This window comes from Toxorhynchites rutilus, chromosome 2, assembly GCF_029784135.1.
Source record: "Toxorhynchites rutilus septentrionalis strain SRP chromosome 2, ASM2978413v1, whole genome shotgun sequence".
Lineage (NCBI taxonomy): Eukaryota > Metazoa > Arthropoda > Insecta > Diptera > Culicidae > Toxorhynchites > Toxorhynchites rutilus.
Genome location: NC_073745.1, coordinates 62861311 through 62880240, shown reverse-complemented (window position 1 = coordinate 62880240; position 18930 = coordinate 62861311). Strand labels below are relative to the sequence as shown.

Below are 18930 nucleotides of genomic sequence, written 5' to 3'. Positions count from 1 at the left end.
TGACGTTGATTCTCTGGAATATTCTCGAAAAGCGTTTTGAAGAAGTAGTAGTTTGAGCATAATGGGATTATTACACAAATCATTAAATAGATTTCCATACGCATCCGAACGAATGGGATGAAAAAGAACGCATTTTTGGTTTTAGTAATTTTAACTCACCATTTCATACAATTAACAGAGCGTTTCCTGAAGCCAACGATTCCACATATTTTCAAACTCTCAAATATATTGGTAGGAAGTGGTATAAGAAATACCACATAAATAGAATTTGGAACAAACTGAAGCGCGATACAAATAGCTTTTCGGGCATCGTTAATGAAGGAAGCAAAGAATAAAAAACAACCGTTACTACTAATAAAGCCCACTCGCATATATTTTTTTTTTGTTTGTATGTATGAAGCAGACTTCTCATTCTCTCAGACTGAATGTCAGCTTGGAATTGTACCACAAAAATTTCCAATCGATGCGAACAGGGATTGAATCCAGGCCGGCTGGGTTGTGAGGCTTTTACAGCTGAAAAATATGCTGAACGCGGGAAACAAGATACGCACGATAAACACATTCGCGATTCCCCTGCTGACCCTCTGTTTTGGAGTAATCAAATCGAACAAAACTGATTTAGAAGATCACGTGAGGAAGATGAGGAAAGCGTTTAGATGTGCCGGAATGGGGACTAAGATCCGTCGATATTCCTGCACTATGTGTTGCCCAAGTGCGACGACTGCGCGAATATTTCGCATAACGTCCCAACCAAAACGCACTATACCAAGCTGTCCGCGTCACTGGCAGAGGATATAGCGATGTCGCTATTTAGCTGAGCCAAAATCTGGAAGAGATTCACGGGCATTAAATTTACAAGAAACGTGTGGGGATTAAGCGAGGTCCTGATTGGCACCTATCTCGCTATAGCTTTCAGTTTACTTCTCCATCAATAAGCAGTAGGTAAGCTTGAAGCGGAGTATAAAAAAATGGGATATACCACAATAGTTCAGAATAATGGACGCAGTGGTTCACATCCAACAGGGAAAAAAAAGCGAGGTCCAATGATTTGTTTCAGTCGTTCTCTCTGGAACTGGAATCGTACCGAAGACGCTTTTGGAAATGCTAAAGATGTTGATCATGGAGAAGGCCTTGGTCGGTATTCAAACGTCGATCACCCATAGCACCTGCGCGATTGTTCGGCAATTCCTTGGTCAGGACTATACAACACGAGCATCAAGAAGTCAGGGAGTATGTGAAATGGTCTGGCTAGGTTTACCTACTCATGAAGTGTCATGACACTGCAAAAAACGAAACATTGAAAGCTTTGAAAATTGACTTAAGCACGTTTTTGAATCACTATTGAATCAGTATGCAAAGTGTGTTGAAGCTGAAGGAAGCTACTTTGAATAATAAACTCAACAAATATCAATAAAACTTGTTAACAAATTCTTTCACTTCCAGTCCCGAAACTTAATTGACATCAGTGTTCATCTCTATCAATATCGAATGACACACAATGTGTCATGCAAGTAACCTCTCACGAATATATTACCAAACATGAGTGGATCATTCAGATACTTATATGAATGAAAGTACTCATTTGTGTTCAGAGTTGCCAACCTTCCAGTTTTTCCTGTATAATGTCAGTTTTTTTTAAGTGTGCCTGCGAAACAACCAAAGGCAAAAAATCTCCAGTTTTTTTTTCAATTTTCACTGTTTTATCCAGCTTTTTTATTTTCCCAGCATTTTCAAGTTTTTTACTGACACACAGAAGTATGGTATGTCGGGTTTTCACTAACTTGGCTCCCGTCAATTGACATTCAGTTCGATCAGGAAAAGTTGGTCAGTTTGGATAATGTTTATGTTGGTGCCGCTATTGAAATGATGTTCAATAAATATTTGTCAGTATGGGAAATTTAACACAACGTCGTCGCTGATTTCAAGACCAATTCGATAAAGTTTTACATTACGCCCTGTAATCAAGTTCTAAAACGTTTTAATTTCAATGGCCAGCTATTCGTGAACATTGCGATAATTGATCCATCTATCGCCATAGAATGAAAGCATATGTAAATTGTTCCCCTTCTACAAAGTCTTTCACGTATTTGCGATCGAAATTATATTCAGGAAATCGTTAATGAATTCAGGGATATCCGAAACCTGGATTTTACTGACTTCATTGTAAACGAACGCCAAGATGCTTCTTTTTGGGTAGAATTTTATTCAAAAAAGGTATGGCATTAATTTTGCTTATCCCAGATTGATAAAAAATAATTTCAATATTCCTCCGACGGAGCTAATAACATGATCGTTCTTGGGAAGTCATTAGGAGCGTATCTAATGAAGGACAGTCCAGATTTGTTCACACTAAAATGTGTATGACCATGTGTGCATTACGAGCACAATCGAGCAGCTGTGTAAGGACATCTACTCCTATTTGATCTATAGTCCTTTATAAAACAGTAAGTTTGATATGATTCAAACTCTCTTAGAGTTGAAATCCTTCAGATTGCTGCATCCGTCAGCCACGCGGTGGATTTCATTAGAAAGTGTTGTCAAACGTATATTTTAACGTTACGAACCGCTCAAAATATATTTTCATTTTCTTTTGAATGGTGATCATGTAGAGAAGATCCGAGTAAGATCGGTCTATGACGGTTTAAATGTCCCTTCGACGATTCTTTATTTGACCTTCTTGTCTTATGCTCTAAGCATGGCGAACAATATCAACAGATAATATCAAAGCGAAAGTCCGGAACTATTTACTTTGTATCCGAGCATTCCAGGATTACTCAAGACACTGTTTGAGGACAGACTATATGAAAAATATAACCAATCTGAACAACGTACAGTTCGATCAGAAAAATTATGTCAGTTTGGACAAGGGGTCTGTAGGTGCCGCGACTGAAATGTTGGTCAATGAATATTTGTCCGTAATTTCAGACAACGCCGTAGTTGAATTCATGAACGATTCGATAAGTTTTTATATTGCACTCTGTAACCAAATCCTAAAACTATTTAATTTATATGATCCTTTTATCACCAACATGACGATAATTGATCCAACTAATGTCATAGAATGGAATCATATGTCAATTGCTCCCCTTCTATAAAGTCTTCCGAATATTTGTGATCGAAATTATTCAGGGAGATTAATGATTCCAGGGAAACCAGGGAAAAAAGTAAGTTCTATTAGTAATATCTTGACAAATGTTGCGAATATTTTTGAAAGCTGTTCACCGTTTAGTAGGAGACATGTTAAAAGAAAACAATATTCATAACTTTGATCTATTGTCACCCCTTCCAAGGAGTGGGATTGGGTCAACTTTCATTTAATTGCAATTCAGTGAAAAATTAATGCTATTCAACTATTTTCTGAACACTCGTAAATTAATTTTAAGAGAACATCTTTATATAATCAGAAATGCATCCCACTCTAATTTACGATAGTTATTTGACAAAAAAATCGGAAATTTCCTTTCTTTGACCCATTTCACCCCCTTCGACGGAACCAGATTCTAATACGAATTGCTTAAAAATAAATTATTTCTTTACATTTATTTAAATCCAATGTTGTAAAACGCCAATAAAAAACATATGATCTAAATACCTACATACCTAAACCATCTATGCTTCCCGTGTATCCCTCACACCACCCCCTCATCAAGGAACTACTTGCACTATTTTTGATGAGATCTCCTTTCTTCTTCCTCTCACTCGCTCACTAACCATCCTGGCAGCGAACAACTTGTAATGACTCTTTACATACACACAAGCAAGAACACGCCGAGGGACTACCCAACTCGGCATCAGGATAATAATAAATCTACATTCATACTGGGTGAATGGGTTCTTGCGCATAGAAACGATATTATCGGACAAGCAAGCAAGCAGCGGTAGGCGGGCTTCGTTCATGGTTCTGCTGCTAAAAAGTTCTGAATGAAGGGAGGAAACTGCCTGCCTGCCAGCCTGGGTTATGATTGCTGCCGTGCGCTTGAAGTTTGTGTTTCATTCAGAACAACTACATAGCGCCACATAGTTATGAAGCGCGGATAGAACGAAACAGAGCAAAAAAAACGTACCCCCGATGCTAATCACTGGTGCAACAAGTTCGATTTTTCTCGTCATGCGATGGGGGAAATTCGTGTTGGAAAAATGGTGAGAAATCTTTTTTTCTAATTTGTGTCAAATGAAAACTGATGCAAAATTTAATCCTACGATCCTAATGTTCCCTAGAATAAGTAGGGGAAAGTCGGGAAAGACGGACACCCCTGTATAATTGATAAATTACATTTTTATTTTAAATTTTAATGATGTACAAACTTGCAATACAGTGTATCAATATCTTTGACACTTACTGTGTACACCTAGCTGGCTTTCTGTTAAAATTGTAAACAAAAATAAAAAAGTAATCTGCAAAGAGCAGCTCGATGTAAGTTTTCGTCTGCAGAATATAAGGTTCTCATTGTTATCGAGTTATTTTTTTAGTGTTTTTCGTTACGTGAATGTTTTACCACCACTTCTCTTCCAGTTCATCGAATCAGCGGTGAAGCTTTCTCATTTTTACTGCAAAAATATTGACGAAAATAAAATACTTTTTTAAAACGTAATCCGAATTTGTCATTCCGAATGCCGAAAGCTATTTTAGACAAAAAAATACAAGCTCTCCTGGGTGATTTTAGTCTAGCTTTTCTGTTAGATTATCTTTAAGGCATATTTGAAGACCTCCAAAACTCACCGAGTACATAAACATGAATTTTCAGTTAGTGTCCATCTTTCCCTCCCTAAGTGTCCGGCTTTCCCGTGTTAATCTTTTTTTTCAAGGATGCCGGACACATTCATTTTCCAAAATTTCTACCTCAAAGACAAATTTTACTATAAAAAGAGACCTAGACTATCAATTTGTGGTGAGATTGTTATTTTTTTTTGTGAAATTTACTAAAAAAAATCAACATTTACTTAGGATGTCCGTCTTTACCACCCTTCCCCTACAAGAAACCAACCGTAATTTTTCTATGAAATAATTCCAACGTGATTTTTACATAGGACAACATCTAACCTTTAAGTGAAAGGTCCACTTTAAAGTTTTGGGTGGAAAAAATGTATGGATTTTGAACGTTAATATCTCTTCAATTAATGGATGTTTTTTGATTCCAAATACAAAAAATTATAGGAGACATTTCTAGCAATTTTCTTTGCCTAAGACATATACAGTAGAGCCTCGATTATCCGCGAGCGGATGAACCGCTGTGCGGATTATCCGCGAAAGCGAGTTCTATAGTAATTCTATAGAACATCTCGAAATTTGTCAGTGAGAGGTAAGCACTTGCTCTTTTGTTTTGGTCATGGCTTTCACATTATCTGACCACTGATGTGCACGACCTTACAGATAAATAGTTGAATAATTTCTGTATTGATAAAACATAGTTTTTATGCTGAGATATCTTTATTTCGTGTTTGCACCTCATTTTTAGTCTTCATCGCGTTATCCGGGATTTTCGTTATGCGCGTTGGCCTAGCCAGACTATTTCGCGGATAATCGGATAATACTGTATAGTGGAAATCGATAAATATGGAAATACTGTATAGTGGAAATCAAGTCAATTCACGTTGCATCGAGCAAGAGGTATGAATTGATTTGCTTTGTAGTTTCGATTTCTAGTTTCAATCTAGACAGACATTGTTTGTTCTGTATGTTTCAACCCGGATGTGGAGAAGATATTTTACTGCGATGAGAGTTGTGTTCTTCGGTTGAGAACTGAAGGTGAAAATTTGTTCCGCTGCGGTTTCTGTCGCCGCCACCGCCACCACACAGTTGATTCGGTTCAGATTTTCTGTTGCTGTTCTACGAAAAGCGCTGCATAGTATAATTTGTGGATTTGTTCTTTGGAAATTATGTTCTGGGAGCGTTGGTAGTGTTGACGGCCCTTGCTATAGTCGAAGGTCTCTTCGGTTATGTCCCCGACAATACCCACGACAAAACGTTTTTTGACGTAGAACTATGTCTTTCATTTCTATACCGGAGTGTAAGTCCGAAGTTTCAAAACGGGAGTGTTACACTTGGAGTGCAAAGTTTTGAACGTTAATACTTTTTGTCGGATGAACGGAGTGGTATGATAATCACTTCATTCGAAAGACAAAATGTCCAGGAGTTATATGTTTGCTAAACTTGTTCCAATAGCTTGAAGATTGGCTATTGAAATCACGATAATCTTTATATAAGCCGGTATCCGATCGGAAATCCGTTTAGTAATCATTGCAAAGCGACAGAGAAATGGTCTCGCACGCCTAAACACTATGCTCTTCTCTCATAATTCCATTTCTTTTCTGCTATCGGCAGGTATGCCAATTTTTTCCAAAAGTCTGGAGAATTGCTCTTTCAAAAACTAGATTCTGTGAAACCATTTTATTTTAAGAAGATCGGCTTTGATTCATCTAAAATGATTTTATCGCCCATTCCGATGCTTGAGAAATAGAATTTCCCTCGAAGCTTCGTGTAAAATTTATATGTAGTTCTCAAAATGGCTAAAAAATATTACATACAATATTATTCCAATACAAAAATGAGCACATGATTTGCGCTTGGTGTTTCCGAGGAGGAATCGATTCTTCTTTTGAGCTTTAATAATTCGTTTCAACGTTTCACCGCATATTGTCCACAGAAGACTGAGCAGTGGTCCGCTCTCATTTTTTTCATTTCTCATCATGAGGAATTCAACATAATTTTTTATAATTACCACCTTCTTTATATTACCATCTTCTTTATCACAGGACCTCTTTATTTTTATTCCTATTTTCACATTTGAGGACAAAAGTTGACTGATCTTTTTTCGGGAAAAGTATTCGTTTGACTGATTGGAAAATCATCGATAACTGACTTCGATCGATTTGTACGCTCTGACTTTCTGACAGTATTGGTTAAAACGTATGATTCTCCTTGCACTGTGGCTTATCGTTTGCTATCGTTTCCGATTTGAAAAAACACTGTTACTCGAATTGGAAAGAAGAGGAGAGGAATCGAGAGGTTTTTAGCACAATTGGGACGGCACTAGATTCGAGCTGAAAACATTTGCGATGGTCTCAAGGACTAACAGTTCAATTTGTGGCCAATTCGGATAGTAATGTAATAGAATTAAAGGTCTAGAATTATCTGAAGTATCTAGTTTTGTCGATTTTGAAGTTATTCTTTCGGTTGGTTGTGCAGCTGTGCAAGCCTGGGAGGTTGTGTCGTCGTGAGAAAAAGATCGCTTGATATTTTAGACGAATTGACCTACCACTATAACTGGAGTTTTTCGAAAGCACATTGAGGGGTTTTGCAAATGATGTATTTTCCAGCAGTACGAAATGATTTGTGACACACAACTGTTTCCAGACACCACAGGATCTCAGCTTAGACTGTATAATAAGCATGAATTTATCGTAAGCTTCGATAGTACGGATTGCATAAGTAAGTGATCTGTTTGCAACACAATCTGGGTGTGATTGGTGTCGATGTGCTTCAACCATGACGAAAACTTCGAATCTTGCAGCCAAATGCCTGAAGGGTGGTTTTGTCTGCCATCTCGTACTCAGTACTCTTATGCTTCCTATGTTACAGATGGTTCCCTAAATAAATCACCCAATAAAGGGAGTCGATCTGGCGTAGTAGTTAACATCCGTACCTCTCACGCTAAAGGTCACGAGTTCAATGCTCACTCCCAACATTCTTCCAACAGAATAAATCCGTTGGTCCAAGTGACGAACCAGTGAATGGTTGAAACTATCTCCATTCTTTGTGTTTTATGAGAAAAAAAAACGCTGAATAATTTCGGCGTCTAATATGGTATATAATAGAACATTTATCGTGAGATCGATTCTGCGTAACAGGCGCTTGAAATCTCTCAAAAAACACGAGGCCAATAGATTGTAGATTGTGATCGTAAACACGTCATCGTTGCACAAATGCATCGTGCAAATTTCCCAATCATCATCAATCAGGATCACAAAGTTCAGCCGATTGATCATTTGATCGTTTCACGACCGTTGATAGGGCCGAAGGTTAGCGATAGATGGGATTAAAACTAGAAAACATTGTACCTGTCTGAAATAAACGGTGATTTAATGATTTTTTGTCTGTCTGTTTACGTTTCGAGAACACCTAAATTGTTTGACCTGAACCTCGGGTCTTAAAAGGTTGCAATCAGATAATTTTGATCTTCTTCAAGTAGTTAAAACGATCTCTCCAGCGTATAAAGATGTTCTCATACGAAGTAAGATCGGTGTTCTTTGTGCAGTCTCGTCCTTATCCAAATACTTTTTTGATGCAGGAACATGTGGAATTACCTCGAATATATAAAAGCTCAACGCACTTCTCCACCAAGCCTAACAGTTATTGAGTCTTCAAATTAGTGAATTTCGATTTGTAGTGAAGTAAGTGTACCCCTTCTCAGACTACCATCCCTGATCATAGTTCTAAGTTCATTCTCAATCTCTATGAAATTAATTGATTTCTGTTTGCATGTAACTTTTACTCCAACTCGGCCAATATTCGAATTACCTCATTAACAAAAATCTATTTATAATAATATGAAACCATTGTCAGAATAAAACTTTCTAAATTCCTTGTAGAAAACATGATACACTATTAAATGATTTTTTTTCCAATTAGCAATAATCGCCACCGGTATCCGGCCAAACCACTATCCGTTTCATCACTTGTATGAATGCCTCACATTTCTATTATAAATTTATTCTCTCGTTTCCGTTTTTCGAAATTTATTGTGAGGGCAATGTAATGGGGACGAAGTCCCCGTTTAACGAGTATAAGGTAGCGAAGCGGCCCAAGCCGCCAAGATGACACTATCCGAGTTCACTGCTGACCCTTCGTCGGAAGCGACGGTATCTCGCACGCAAACCTGTGTTCCACTAATTGCCCGGTTAGTTTGAAACATAGGATACGATGCTTGAGCAATGCTCGAGCTTTAGCGAGCGTCGGACGGCATACGTTTGCCCGGGGCGTTAGGTTTTTTTGTTTTGAAATACAATACCGCGCCACAATATTTCTAGCCCTTCTGGTGGCGTAGGATGAACTAGCAGGGAAAGCATATTTCACATAACATCTTTCGTGATGGACTTTTAGCATGCCACATGCCTTCTTTCTTGTGAGAAAACAATTTTCCGAAAAACTCGCCATGCCAAATATTTAATTAAAGACAGCTCATCCCCATACAGTGTTACATCTCTAATAGCAATGTTGTTTTAGAACTACAAATCATGAACTTAGTATCTCTGTTTAAATATCTCGTCAAATATTTAAATTCATAAAATCAAACTCATCTTAGATGAATAATTTATCCTAGATTGAAGTGTATTGCTGTTCTTACATATCACACATAAAGATTGTAAAAAAAATAGTTACAACTCATCAATCTAATTGTTGATTACAAGGATCTTCTATCTTTAAGTATTAAGGGACAAAACTTCATTACGGTGTTTACTTGACTCGTTTGCTCAATTCCTCTTTTGGATGACTTGAAGTTGAGTGTTGATTGATGGTTAAATTTATGATTTGGTGAACAGCTGCACTCTTCTAAACTCTCCAACCAGCACCAAAAAAGCGTTCAACATAGCATGCATACAGAGCCATATATTGAGGGCTTGAAGCGACTAAGAATATCAACACTTCTCATCATTTTGCGCTAATTCTCAAAAGAAACGCTTCTGTTAATATTACTGGCCTCGAAAAAAGTTGCATTACTTTTTTATGCTCGAGATGAGCACAGCTGTTACCCTTAGTGGAGAAAGTTTTGCTACTGACGGGCGAAACCCAATCACAAACAAGATTCTAGAACGACATTTACTTTCCTGGTGACTAAATAAACGAAGTAAATTATGTATATAAGTCTGTTAATCTCAATAACCACGAAAAAAATTGCTTTGCTTCATTATGATCAAGATTAGCGCAAATTCCATCCTTATTGAAGGCAGTTTTGCGATTTGCACGCGAACCCAAATAACTTACAACATTCCAGCACGACATTCACTATGGTTTATCTTGATATTCTTGAAATAATAATAATACAAATGGTTTCAGTTTCAGTGTAGCGAAGATGTGCTATTTGTATATACGGGTTATGAAGCACGCACTTACGCACACAGTCATATATCGATGGCTTGAAGCAACTCAATATACACACACTTATCCCCTCTTTTGCGCTCTTCTCAGTAGAAGATTTTTCAATTAATATTTCCGGTCTCGAAATCATTTTTTTTTCGTTGATCACCGATAAGTTGCTCGTTAGAACAAATGTATGGGAAATGGAAATGCTTCTTGTTTTCATCGATTTAAACCAATAACATATCTGGGGATTGTAATATCTCTATATATTTAAAAATGTTCTGTTCGTTTGTGTACACGTCAAAAACTCGAAAAATACGAAACCGATAGAGCTTGGACACAATACACAATCCACTTCAAGGAGTGTTGTTATGGCATAAAAATGGGAAAATTTGAAGAAAAATGATTTTATATATGACTAGAGTGCGTTTCTGAAATTGAGCTTCTAATGAAAATCGACTATTCAGTAATGCATATGTGTTCTATCCGATTGAGCTCAAACAATATGCAAAACAATCAAACACATCTAAGATTGTTGTTACAACATAAAAAAAATTAAAAATTCAACTCAATCATGCATGAGCCACAGCAAAGCGTGGCAGGGTTCAGCTAGTATAGCATAAAAAACATATCTTAGGGAATTTCCGAATCGTTTGGAATGTAAATCGTCAAAATCCAAATTTTACGAGTTAGTGAAGCGTCAAAGATAATATTGGGCCTGATCACGAAAGTCACTGTCACAAACGCTTTCACTTAATCTTTTTGTGTCTATCATCGTCACGGACAGTTGCGTGTAAAAATAAACTCCGTGAAGTGAAAGAGTTCATTTCCGTTTATAAGAAACATGTCAGTTGCATAATTTCGGGCGTTTGAACGTTATGTAGGTAAATTTAATGAGATTATGAGGAAATATTCCATTTAATTGATCGTATGCTTTAGAATGACAAGTTTGCGATTATACCTCGATGATTCGGTATTTCAATGCCAACTACTCGGACTCATTCCATGAATCATTTGCTTGGTGCGTTAGTCTGCCGAATCAAACGTTGGTTCAAAGATAAGGAGGAATACTTGGTTGCTCTTGAATAATGTATTTGTTGAACATATGGGAATGTAATTTTTTTCCTCTTTCTAAAAAAATTACTCTAGAGTTAAAGCATGACTATCATAAGTTTTATAATCGATATCTCGCATACTCTTGTTCTCAGCTGTCTTACTCGTTTGAATAGAGAAAAGTACTTAATATAGGTCAACGTTACAGGCGAACCAGCCCAGGAGGCTGAAAGCCTCTCAAATAAAGAATAAAAAAAAAAGGACAACGTTAAAATATTTATATATTATTTTATTTATATAAATATCAACAAATCAATATTATACATAATCAATCATAATGATCGTTTTGGGCCAGTGGCCTCCATTGCCATTCCATGGGGTTGCAACTAGTGATCCCCGATTTTTGAAATTAATCGTTCATCAGCTAATCGAATACTTTTCAGCGGATTGTTATTCGATACGAATAATCGCCCCAAATAATCGAAAACAGACCTTTCGTCATGTTTCAATCGATCTGCGAGAGCTACATTTTTAGTCCTCAATTACATCCCATAGCGTATTTATCGAATCAAAATGAACAAATTTACGTCCTCTGGATACGTCAGGATTTCGTTCTGAAAATACCACCAAATGCTGTTTGTTTATCTTTTCTTTCTTAAAAAGCAAGACGAGTTTCAAAATGTTAGCAAAAAAGCTAAATAAATCCGAAATTCCGCGTGATTCGCTTTCACCATCTAAAACACAGGTGACAAATATACTTGTTTTCCCCCGTGACGTGACAGTATCGTGATATTCATAACTCAGAGTTCATCAAGTTGTCACGACGGATGAACTCTTCCGGATTCTACACACACGTTGGCGGCCGTAATAACGTTGTATACAATTCACTTCGTTTCACCGTGAAGTGACGTTCGTGATCAGGCCCAATTGGTTTTCAAGCAGATTGAACTCATGTCAAATGGAACTTATGAATGAAAATAAACTTCTCCATATCAAATTAGTGTTCAATGTGGATGAAAAACTTTGTTTTCTTCATGTGGTAAAATAATCTCTTACGGAAATTGTATCTGAAGATAATTTTATATTATGATGGTAAGGTTTTAGTAGAAAACTAATTTCTTATCCAGAAGTCGACACCGTACCGTTGTCATCGCTGATACACTTCGGGCCTGATCACGAACGTTACTTCATGGTGAAGACGAAGGGCCTGATCACGAACGCACCTTCACGCTGAAAACGAATTTAATTCTACATTACTTTGCATACAACTCATTTCGTCTTCACAGTGATGTGGCGTTAGTGATCAGGCTTGAAATGAAGTGCATATAACGTTGCATACAAATCACTTCGTTTTCACCTTGAAGTGACGTTCGTAATCAGGCGCTTAATTTCGTTTGCACCGTGAAGTGTAAGCAGGAATAAGGACCAATGGTCTGAGGAACGTGAAACCGAACGACTTGTCACTACTGAGTTGTCAAACAGTTGATAATCACTGTTTAAATTCTCTAGTTTGAATTGCCATAATTTTTCATTGATAAGCATTCGAATGACAGCTGATTATGTCAGTTTAATTTTAATTTTGTTGGAAATAATGGTCATTTTTTCTCAGATGAATCTGTAGGCTCTTAGTAACAAATATTAAACGACGTAGATAAGATGAGGAGAATATAGACCTTTGGAAGACAATTTGTCCACATAGGGATATTTAAAGCGTTAAATAGCGTTAAACATTACGAAACATTATCGTGGAATGATCCACCTGAAAGTTTCTTTACGCTCCAATGTTATGAAGCACATCAAACCATTTTTCTCTAAAATCTAGAACAATATAATCAGCTTCACAAGGAATTGTTTATATTCCTTAGGCTGTCGTCTAGAGGCCTACCCTCGCATGAGCACGCGAGAAGTGCTGCTAAATATGAGCAGTGAGAAAAAGAGCGATAGGGGGTTATACAGAGCTTCTGCTGCTGCGTTGTGTTGTTGGCGATTGGGACAGACTGGCTGCCTCTCCGAAGGTCTTCCCTCTTTCATTCATAAATTTTTGCACATCATTAATATTTTTAGTATGGCCTTGTTCATGACCACGGGTGGCGATAGTTCAGCGATACTAACCGATGGTAACTGAAGGGTGCAACTAATTGATAACATGCTGCTCGTGGATGTTGGAAAAATATTTTTTAAAGATATTTTCTTAAAGCAAAATGTTGTTCTTCTCTCAGGACATCTTTTCTCTCGCATAGGGTAATCAATGAGAGGGGGATTCGTATACTTTTTTGGTACCCAATCTATTGCCTTATCGTTCACATAAGAGCCCTCACATCCAACAAACATCGGACCTCGTCTAGCCAAATTAGAAAATGTTCACAGTATTTATAGCAGACGATCTAAATATCGAATTTAAAAATAAATCCATGTTTATGGTATTATTTGATCTACTAGTCTCATAAATGTATGAATCTTCCAAAGAAAAAAAACAGCAAATTTCTCATACAAACACAAGCGCAAAACCAAACATGTGTTGACTAGTGAGGAAAAAAGAGTATGCAGGACAGAGAACCATACGAACTGTAACTTAAGGCAGCTCGACTTTTCTCAATGAAACCCCATAGTTCTTGTTTTTTCATTCATAAAAAAAAACTCTGAGGTTGGCATTTACTTATAAACTCGATACGAACTCATACACGTTCTCTCACCGATGAACAGGTGCAAGGGTGGTCCTTTGCGTGTATTTATCTAATAAGACCTGATTATCGTTGAATTGTTCTCATCACAGCAAGAAGTTATGTTGCGATTTGAACATATCAAGTGAATCATTTCTGCTTCATTGAAAACTATTTCGATAGACAAATCCTCGATAATAAAATCCAAAAAGCGACCACCATCCCACCCTATGCTAGCGAGTGAGAAGCGCTTGTCGCTTCCATCGTCGTTCTGTCAAAATCGCTGAGAACATTTGCCACTGAATGTAAACCACGCAAACCACACAAACACATATGGGACACGCATAGTCGCCTGCTGATATAGGGCTTCCTCCAAAATGACTCTTGCTCCAGAAGGAAACAGAGAGACGAGTATTGGGTGATAAAGAGCGTTGAGCGAGCAGCACTCGAAACAACTGAGGGCAAAAAAAACTCAATTCCATTTTCGTTAGGACCACATCCCCCATCCAAGCAAGCCTGGATCACTAACTTTTCCTTGGAACTTCCATCCGATTCACTGGCACGGTCCCCATCAGCAGTATCATCCAGCTCGGCCACTTTTCACCGGTCCCCAAATCAGGGACCTTCATAGGCACACTACACTCTTGAGACTCGCGACTCGTTTCACTTTCTTTCCAACCTCAGTGGAGACACAATTGATTTACTTCTACTTCTTTCTTACTTCATCTCACTGTTCACTCTGTGGGCCTTGCTTCATATCCCTTCTTCTCGTCCCCCCTTCTTCCACAACATCATACACACATCGAGCCCGACTCACGGAATCCCACAAGGATCGAAGAAAAAAGGAATGTGTATCCCATGATTTTCCAATGCCCGAGCATTGCACCATTATGGGGCTATTTTCAACGCGACACTTACTCTTCAGATGCCTCGGTCATGATTCGATACCTCAAATATACTAATATTTTGCGGTAGTAACACTGTTTTCACCATTTTTGTATCTGTACATGGGCCAAAGCGAAAATTTTCGTGTGAGAGGCGATTAGTGGTAAGGTTTTCTTCCTTCCTTGCTGCTGCTTTTTCTGCTACTACACTGGCTCTGGCTTTTGCTTGGTTGAGATGCTCTGTACACTCCTCGCGCGAGATCTCTCTGTTGGTGTTCGACTCTTTATCTCACTCTCGCTCGTTCATTCATTCTGCTCGCGAGAATTTCACGGATGATGTTTGCTATTTTCTCCTGATTAATACCAGACAGTTTTTTCCCTAGATAAAGAGAACGAGAAAGAGACGAGATTAGAGTGTTCAGGTGGTGCTCTTTGACACGGTACACAAAAGAAGGCAGTAACTTCTGGCAATAACCATATGACGTCATTATAATCGAGCTGTATTCATTCAAACATAACAGATGAAATTAGAGTAGAAATGAATCCTTTGCTATGATACTATTACTCTCCATGTCACATGCAACATCCTGTCATCGTAAAGTAAACGTAAACGAATGAAACAACAAATATACCCACTGAAATCTTATGGTCGCATTCACGCAGGGGAATGTGCCCTTAGGAACATGCCCATTTCCTGTGTCCACATACCACTAAAATTCCCATTCTTCGAAGAATATTGTAGCTCAACTTATTGTAGTTCAAGATAGTAAGCGGTTTTTATTATGAAAATTAAAAATAGTACATTTTTGATCATTAGAAAAAAAGTTGAAAATTCGAACTTTTTTTTTAGTGAGGAAGTAAAGTGGTCACCTGTGGAGGGCAAAGTGGTCACTCGCACTATCACGCTAGAAGGGATGGATTTATGCGTGTTTTCTTGTCCAAATTTGTTTAAATTATTATTGAAATAGTAGGTACATGTATGAAATGACCTAGGCCTATTCACCTAGAGTCGCCATTGAAATTTTCTCATATGTACGAAAACGTAGTAGGAAACACATAACGTTTTTCATAATGAGTTTTGGTTTTGGCTGGGGTGGTATATTTTTCTTGGATTAAAACCACAAAAGGGACCCCTTTAGGAGCAGAAGGTGATAAGGTATATCAGCCTTTGAAAACAGAACATTGTCAATAGTAATCCTCCACTGACCACATTGCCCTCCAAACAACGAAATGCGAAATAATCGCTGAAATCGAACAAAATATCTGTTCACCTCTCCTAGAATCTGTGAGCAGTCATCCAAACTGTTCGAAAATTTCAGGTCCAATAAACTAAATGTCACTACAAATTCCTTAAATTCAAAACGCACAAAACTACGGCCAAATGTCTACCGAGAGAGCGATTTTTGTTTTTGTTTATATTTTGACATGCGACAGCTCCACTGAAGTACAGGATGACTCCAAAGTCATGAAATTCTTCAAACATAAGATGACGATCAATACGGTGTCAATAGTCAATAGTTATACTACCAAACAAGCAGATGACCACTTTCCCCCCACTACCCCTGCGCCATTAACGGTAACGTAGACGTCGGCAAGATAAGTTCAAAAGAATTGTTGACGGAACGGTGACGGTGACGTTGTTTGTGTATCGCACTTCATTCTCCCCTATTCAAGAATCCGATCGAACCAGAATTACCCGAACGGGACGCAACTTTGCATCCTGCAACCCGTTCGACCCAAATTCAATCGAGTTGCGCAAATGTGGCTGCACAATTCGACATTGACGAAGGTTTGTGTTTTGTTCGGGAAGAGCAAAAATGGTAATGTATTTCGGGTGAACTAATTAAACGTTTTCAAAATAGAAAAAAGTTACAGGAAGGTTGGAAAATTCCACTTAAATAAACTTTTTGTAATGATTTGATCACCGAGCGATGATGACAGTAGAATGGCGATTAGTCGTTGTATGGTGCATAGCTCGATTAAAAATGCCGAATAGAAATGATATACAGCAGAACCCCAATTATCAGCGAGCAGATGATCCGCGGTGCGGTTTATCCACGAAAGTGAGTTCTTTAGTAATTCTATGAATCTCCCTATACTGGAAACTTCATATATGGTATATATGAAGGGTGAACAAATCTAATCCAATTTGCATTTTTTTTTATCCCATTTGTTTGTTTATTTAGGCTCATTTAGCACTTCAGCTGTAACAGAGCTGATTTTATTCGTGTACATTTCAACTCACGACAATTTTGTTGTTTGCTACACGGTAACCATTTAGGCGTAAAAGTATGCCTATCTTATCGATACATGTGTTGAAAATTCACAATGTCACCTTTTTCGGCGTAAGGATATTCCTTTTTTTCAAATGTTCACAGTTGGACCGTACACAGCGGGACAGTTTATTTGAAACTTCCATTGTTGTGTTATTAATAGTATCAATTGCCGATGGAGTAGACCGTATGTGAGATGAGAGGCTGGGATCACCATCACATGATGATTGTTGCGTGGACTTAGTAGCTAGAATAACACAAAGATGGTCAATTGAGGTCAACTGAGTTATGAACTCATGATCGTTCGCTTAGTAGCGGACACGCAACCAATTAGGCTACGAGGATCCCTCCCACTAATTTACTCTAATACTAATCTTTATTCACATCCTTTCCAATCTATACATGTTTTTTTTTCTTGAACCTAAAATTGAACCTTCTTCTTCTTCTTGAATGGCGTTAACGTTCCCTGTGGAACTTTTGCCGTCTCAACGTACGCATTAACTAGCGTCATTTATTAATACTTAGTTGAGATTTCTTAAGCCAAATAACACGCCTTGAATGTATCCCGAGGGGCAAGTTCTAGAATACGCGTGACCACAGTGCAAGTCGAAGGAAATTTCTTTGACGAAAAAATCCCCCGGCCAGAACGGGAATCGAACCTAAACACCCGGCATGATAATGTGAGACGCTAACCACTCGGCCACGGGTGCACAACCTAGAATTTGAACCTAGAATTCCCTTTTTGCAATTTGTTCCTTTTGCTTTCTTCTCGTACGCGATAACGCAAGATGCGATCTGGCGACGTCTGCGTTATCCCAAATTAACATACAATAAACTTTGTAGCACTATATTGGTGCATCTAGTGTTTATCAGCTCGTCGATACGCTTGCGCTGCGAATGAAGGAAAGAATAATTATTTCATCCTTAGGTAGTATTATTTTTGCCCTCGCTCTCCCGGGGTCTAGTTTGTACTATTTTCTAGTGCTATCATCTGTCCGTAACAGTAGTATGTGAAAATAACATCACACCACTTCGATATCGTTCGCGCCCGAAAGTATTATAGTAACATACATCGTTTGCATAATTACAAGTAAGAATAGTATCCTAGCACTCGTAGACAGCTCTTTCTCTCTCTCACACACTCTCTCTTTCAGCTCTCTCTATCTCTGTACTGCTCGCTGTCTAGAGTAAAAAATAATCAGGAAGTTTCAGAAAATATATATTTTTCACTGTAATAAATTATTAGGGAGGGCCTGAAACGATTGACACAAACATCTTATTAATCCATCAGGGAATACCCGAGCAATGAGCGCGTTAAATAGGAAATTTTCGTGATGCGACCGATTCTTTGTTTTCAATTTGCACTCTCAATATATTCAAAATTCCGAAAATCTTATATGTCACAACCCGCGGAAGAGTTTACCTTTAGGTAACCTGAGAAGGAAAATCCTGTACAATTAATTGAACTGGATCCATATTCTATGGGGGGTCTTCGTAGCCTAATTGGTTGCGTGTCCGCTACTAAGCGTACGATTATGAGCTCATAACTCAGAGCTCCTCAACTGAAAAATGTCCCAGAAAGTATTCTTACGCTGTGATTTTTTTATGCCATACCATGTAAACTATGAGTTAAGAACAACATTTATTATTTTTATTATTATAATAGAAATCTATGATGTTTAAATGCAAAATAAGCTGTTTTATTTAGTTTTTTTCCCATCAGTTTTATTTTTATTAGGCTCATTTAGCAATTCAGCTGTAACAGAGCCGAATTTATCGTGTACATCTTTTCTTATGTTTTTCTCATTACACAGTAGCCATTTAGGCGTAAGATTATTCCTATTCTATCGATACACAACACATGTCGCATTTTTCGGCGTAAGAATATTCCTATTGTTCGAATGTTCACAGTTGGACACAGCGGGACTGTTGATATGAGGCTACCGTCACATGATGATTGTTGTGTGGACGTTGTAGCTAGA

The 18930-nt window shown here is 37.9% G+C and overlaps 1 protein-coding gene across 5 annotated transcripts in view; it reads right to left on the bottom strand.

Annotated features, from left to right (window-relative positions):
- LOC129768576 (sprouty-related, EVH1 domain-containing protein 2) overlaps positions 1-14933 on the bottom strand; it is a 39735-nt gene extending 24802 nt beyond the window's left edge. The window contains exon 1 of one of the 5 annotated variants that reach the window (XM_055770315.1): positions 14710-14933. In XM_055770315.1, the coding sequence (XP_055626290.1) occupies positions 14710-14729 (20 nt within the window). In that variant the 5' untranslated portion in view covers positions 14730-14933. Of the gene's footprint in view, positions 1-14320; positions 14475-14709 lie in introns of those variants that run through there. The other 4 variants (XM_055770312.1, XM_055770316.1, XM_055770313.1 and 1 more) reach the window with 4 other exon arrangements.
- Between the last annotated feature and the right edge of the window lie 3997 nt (positions 14934-18930).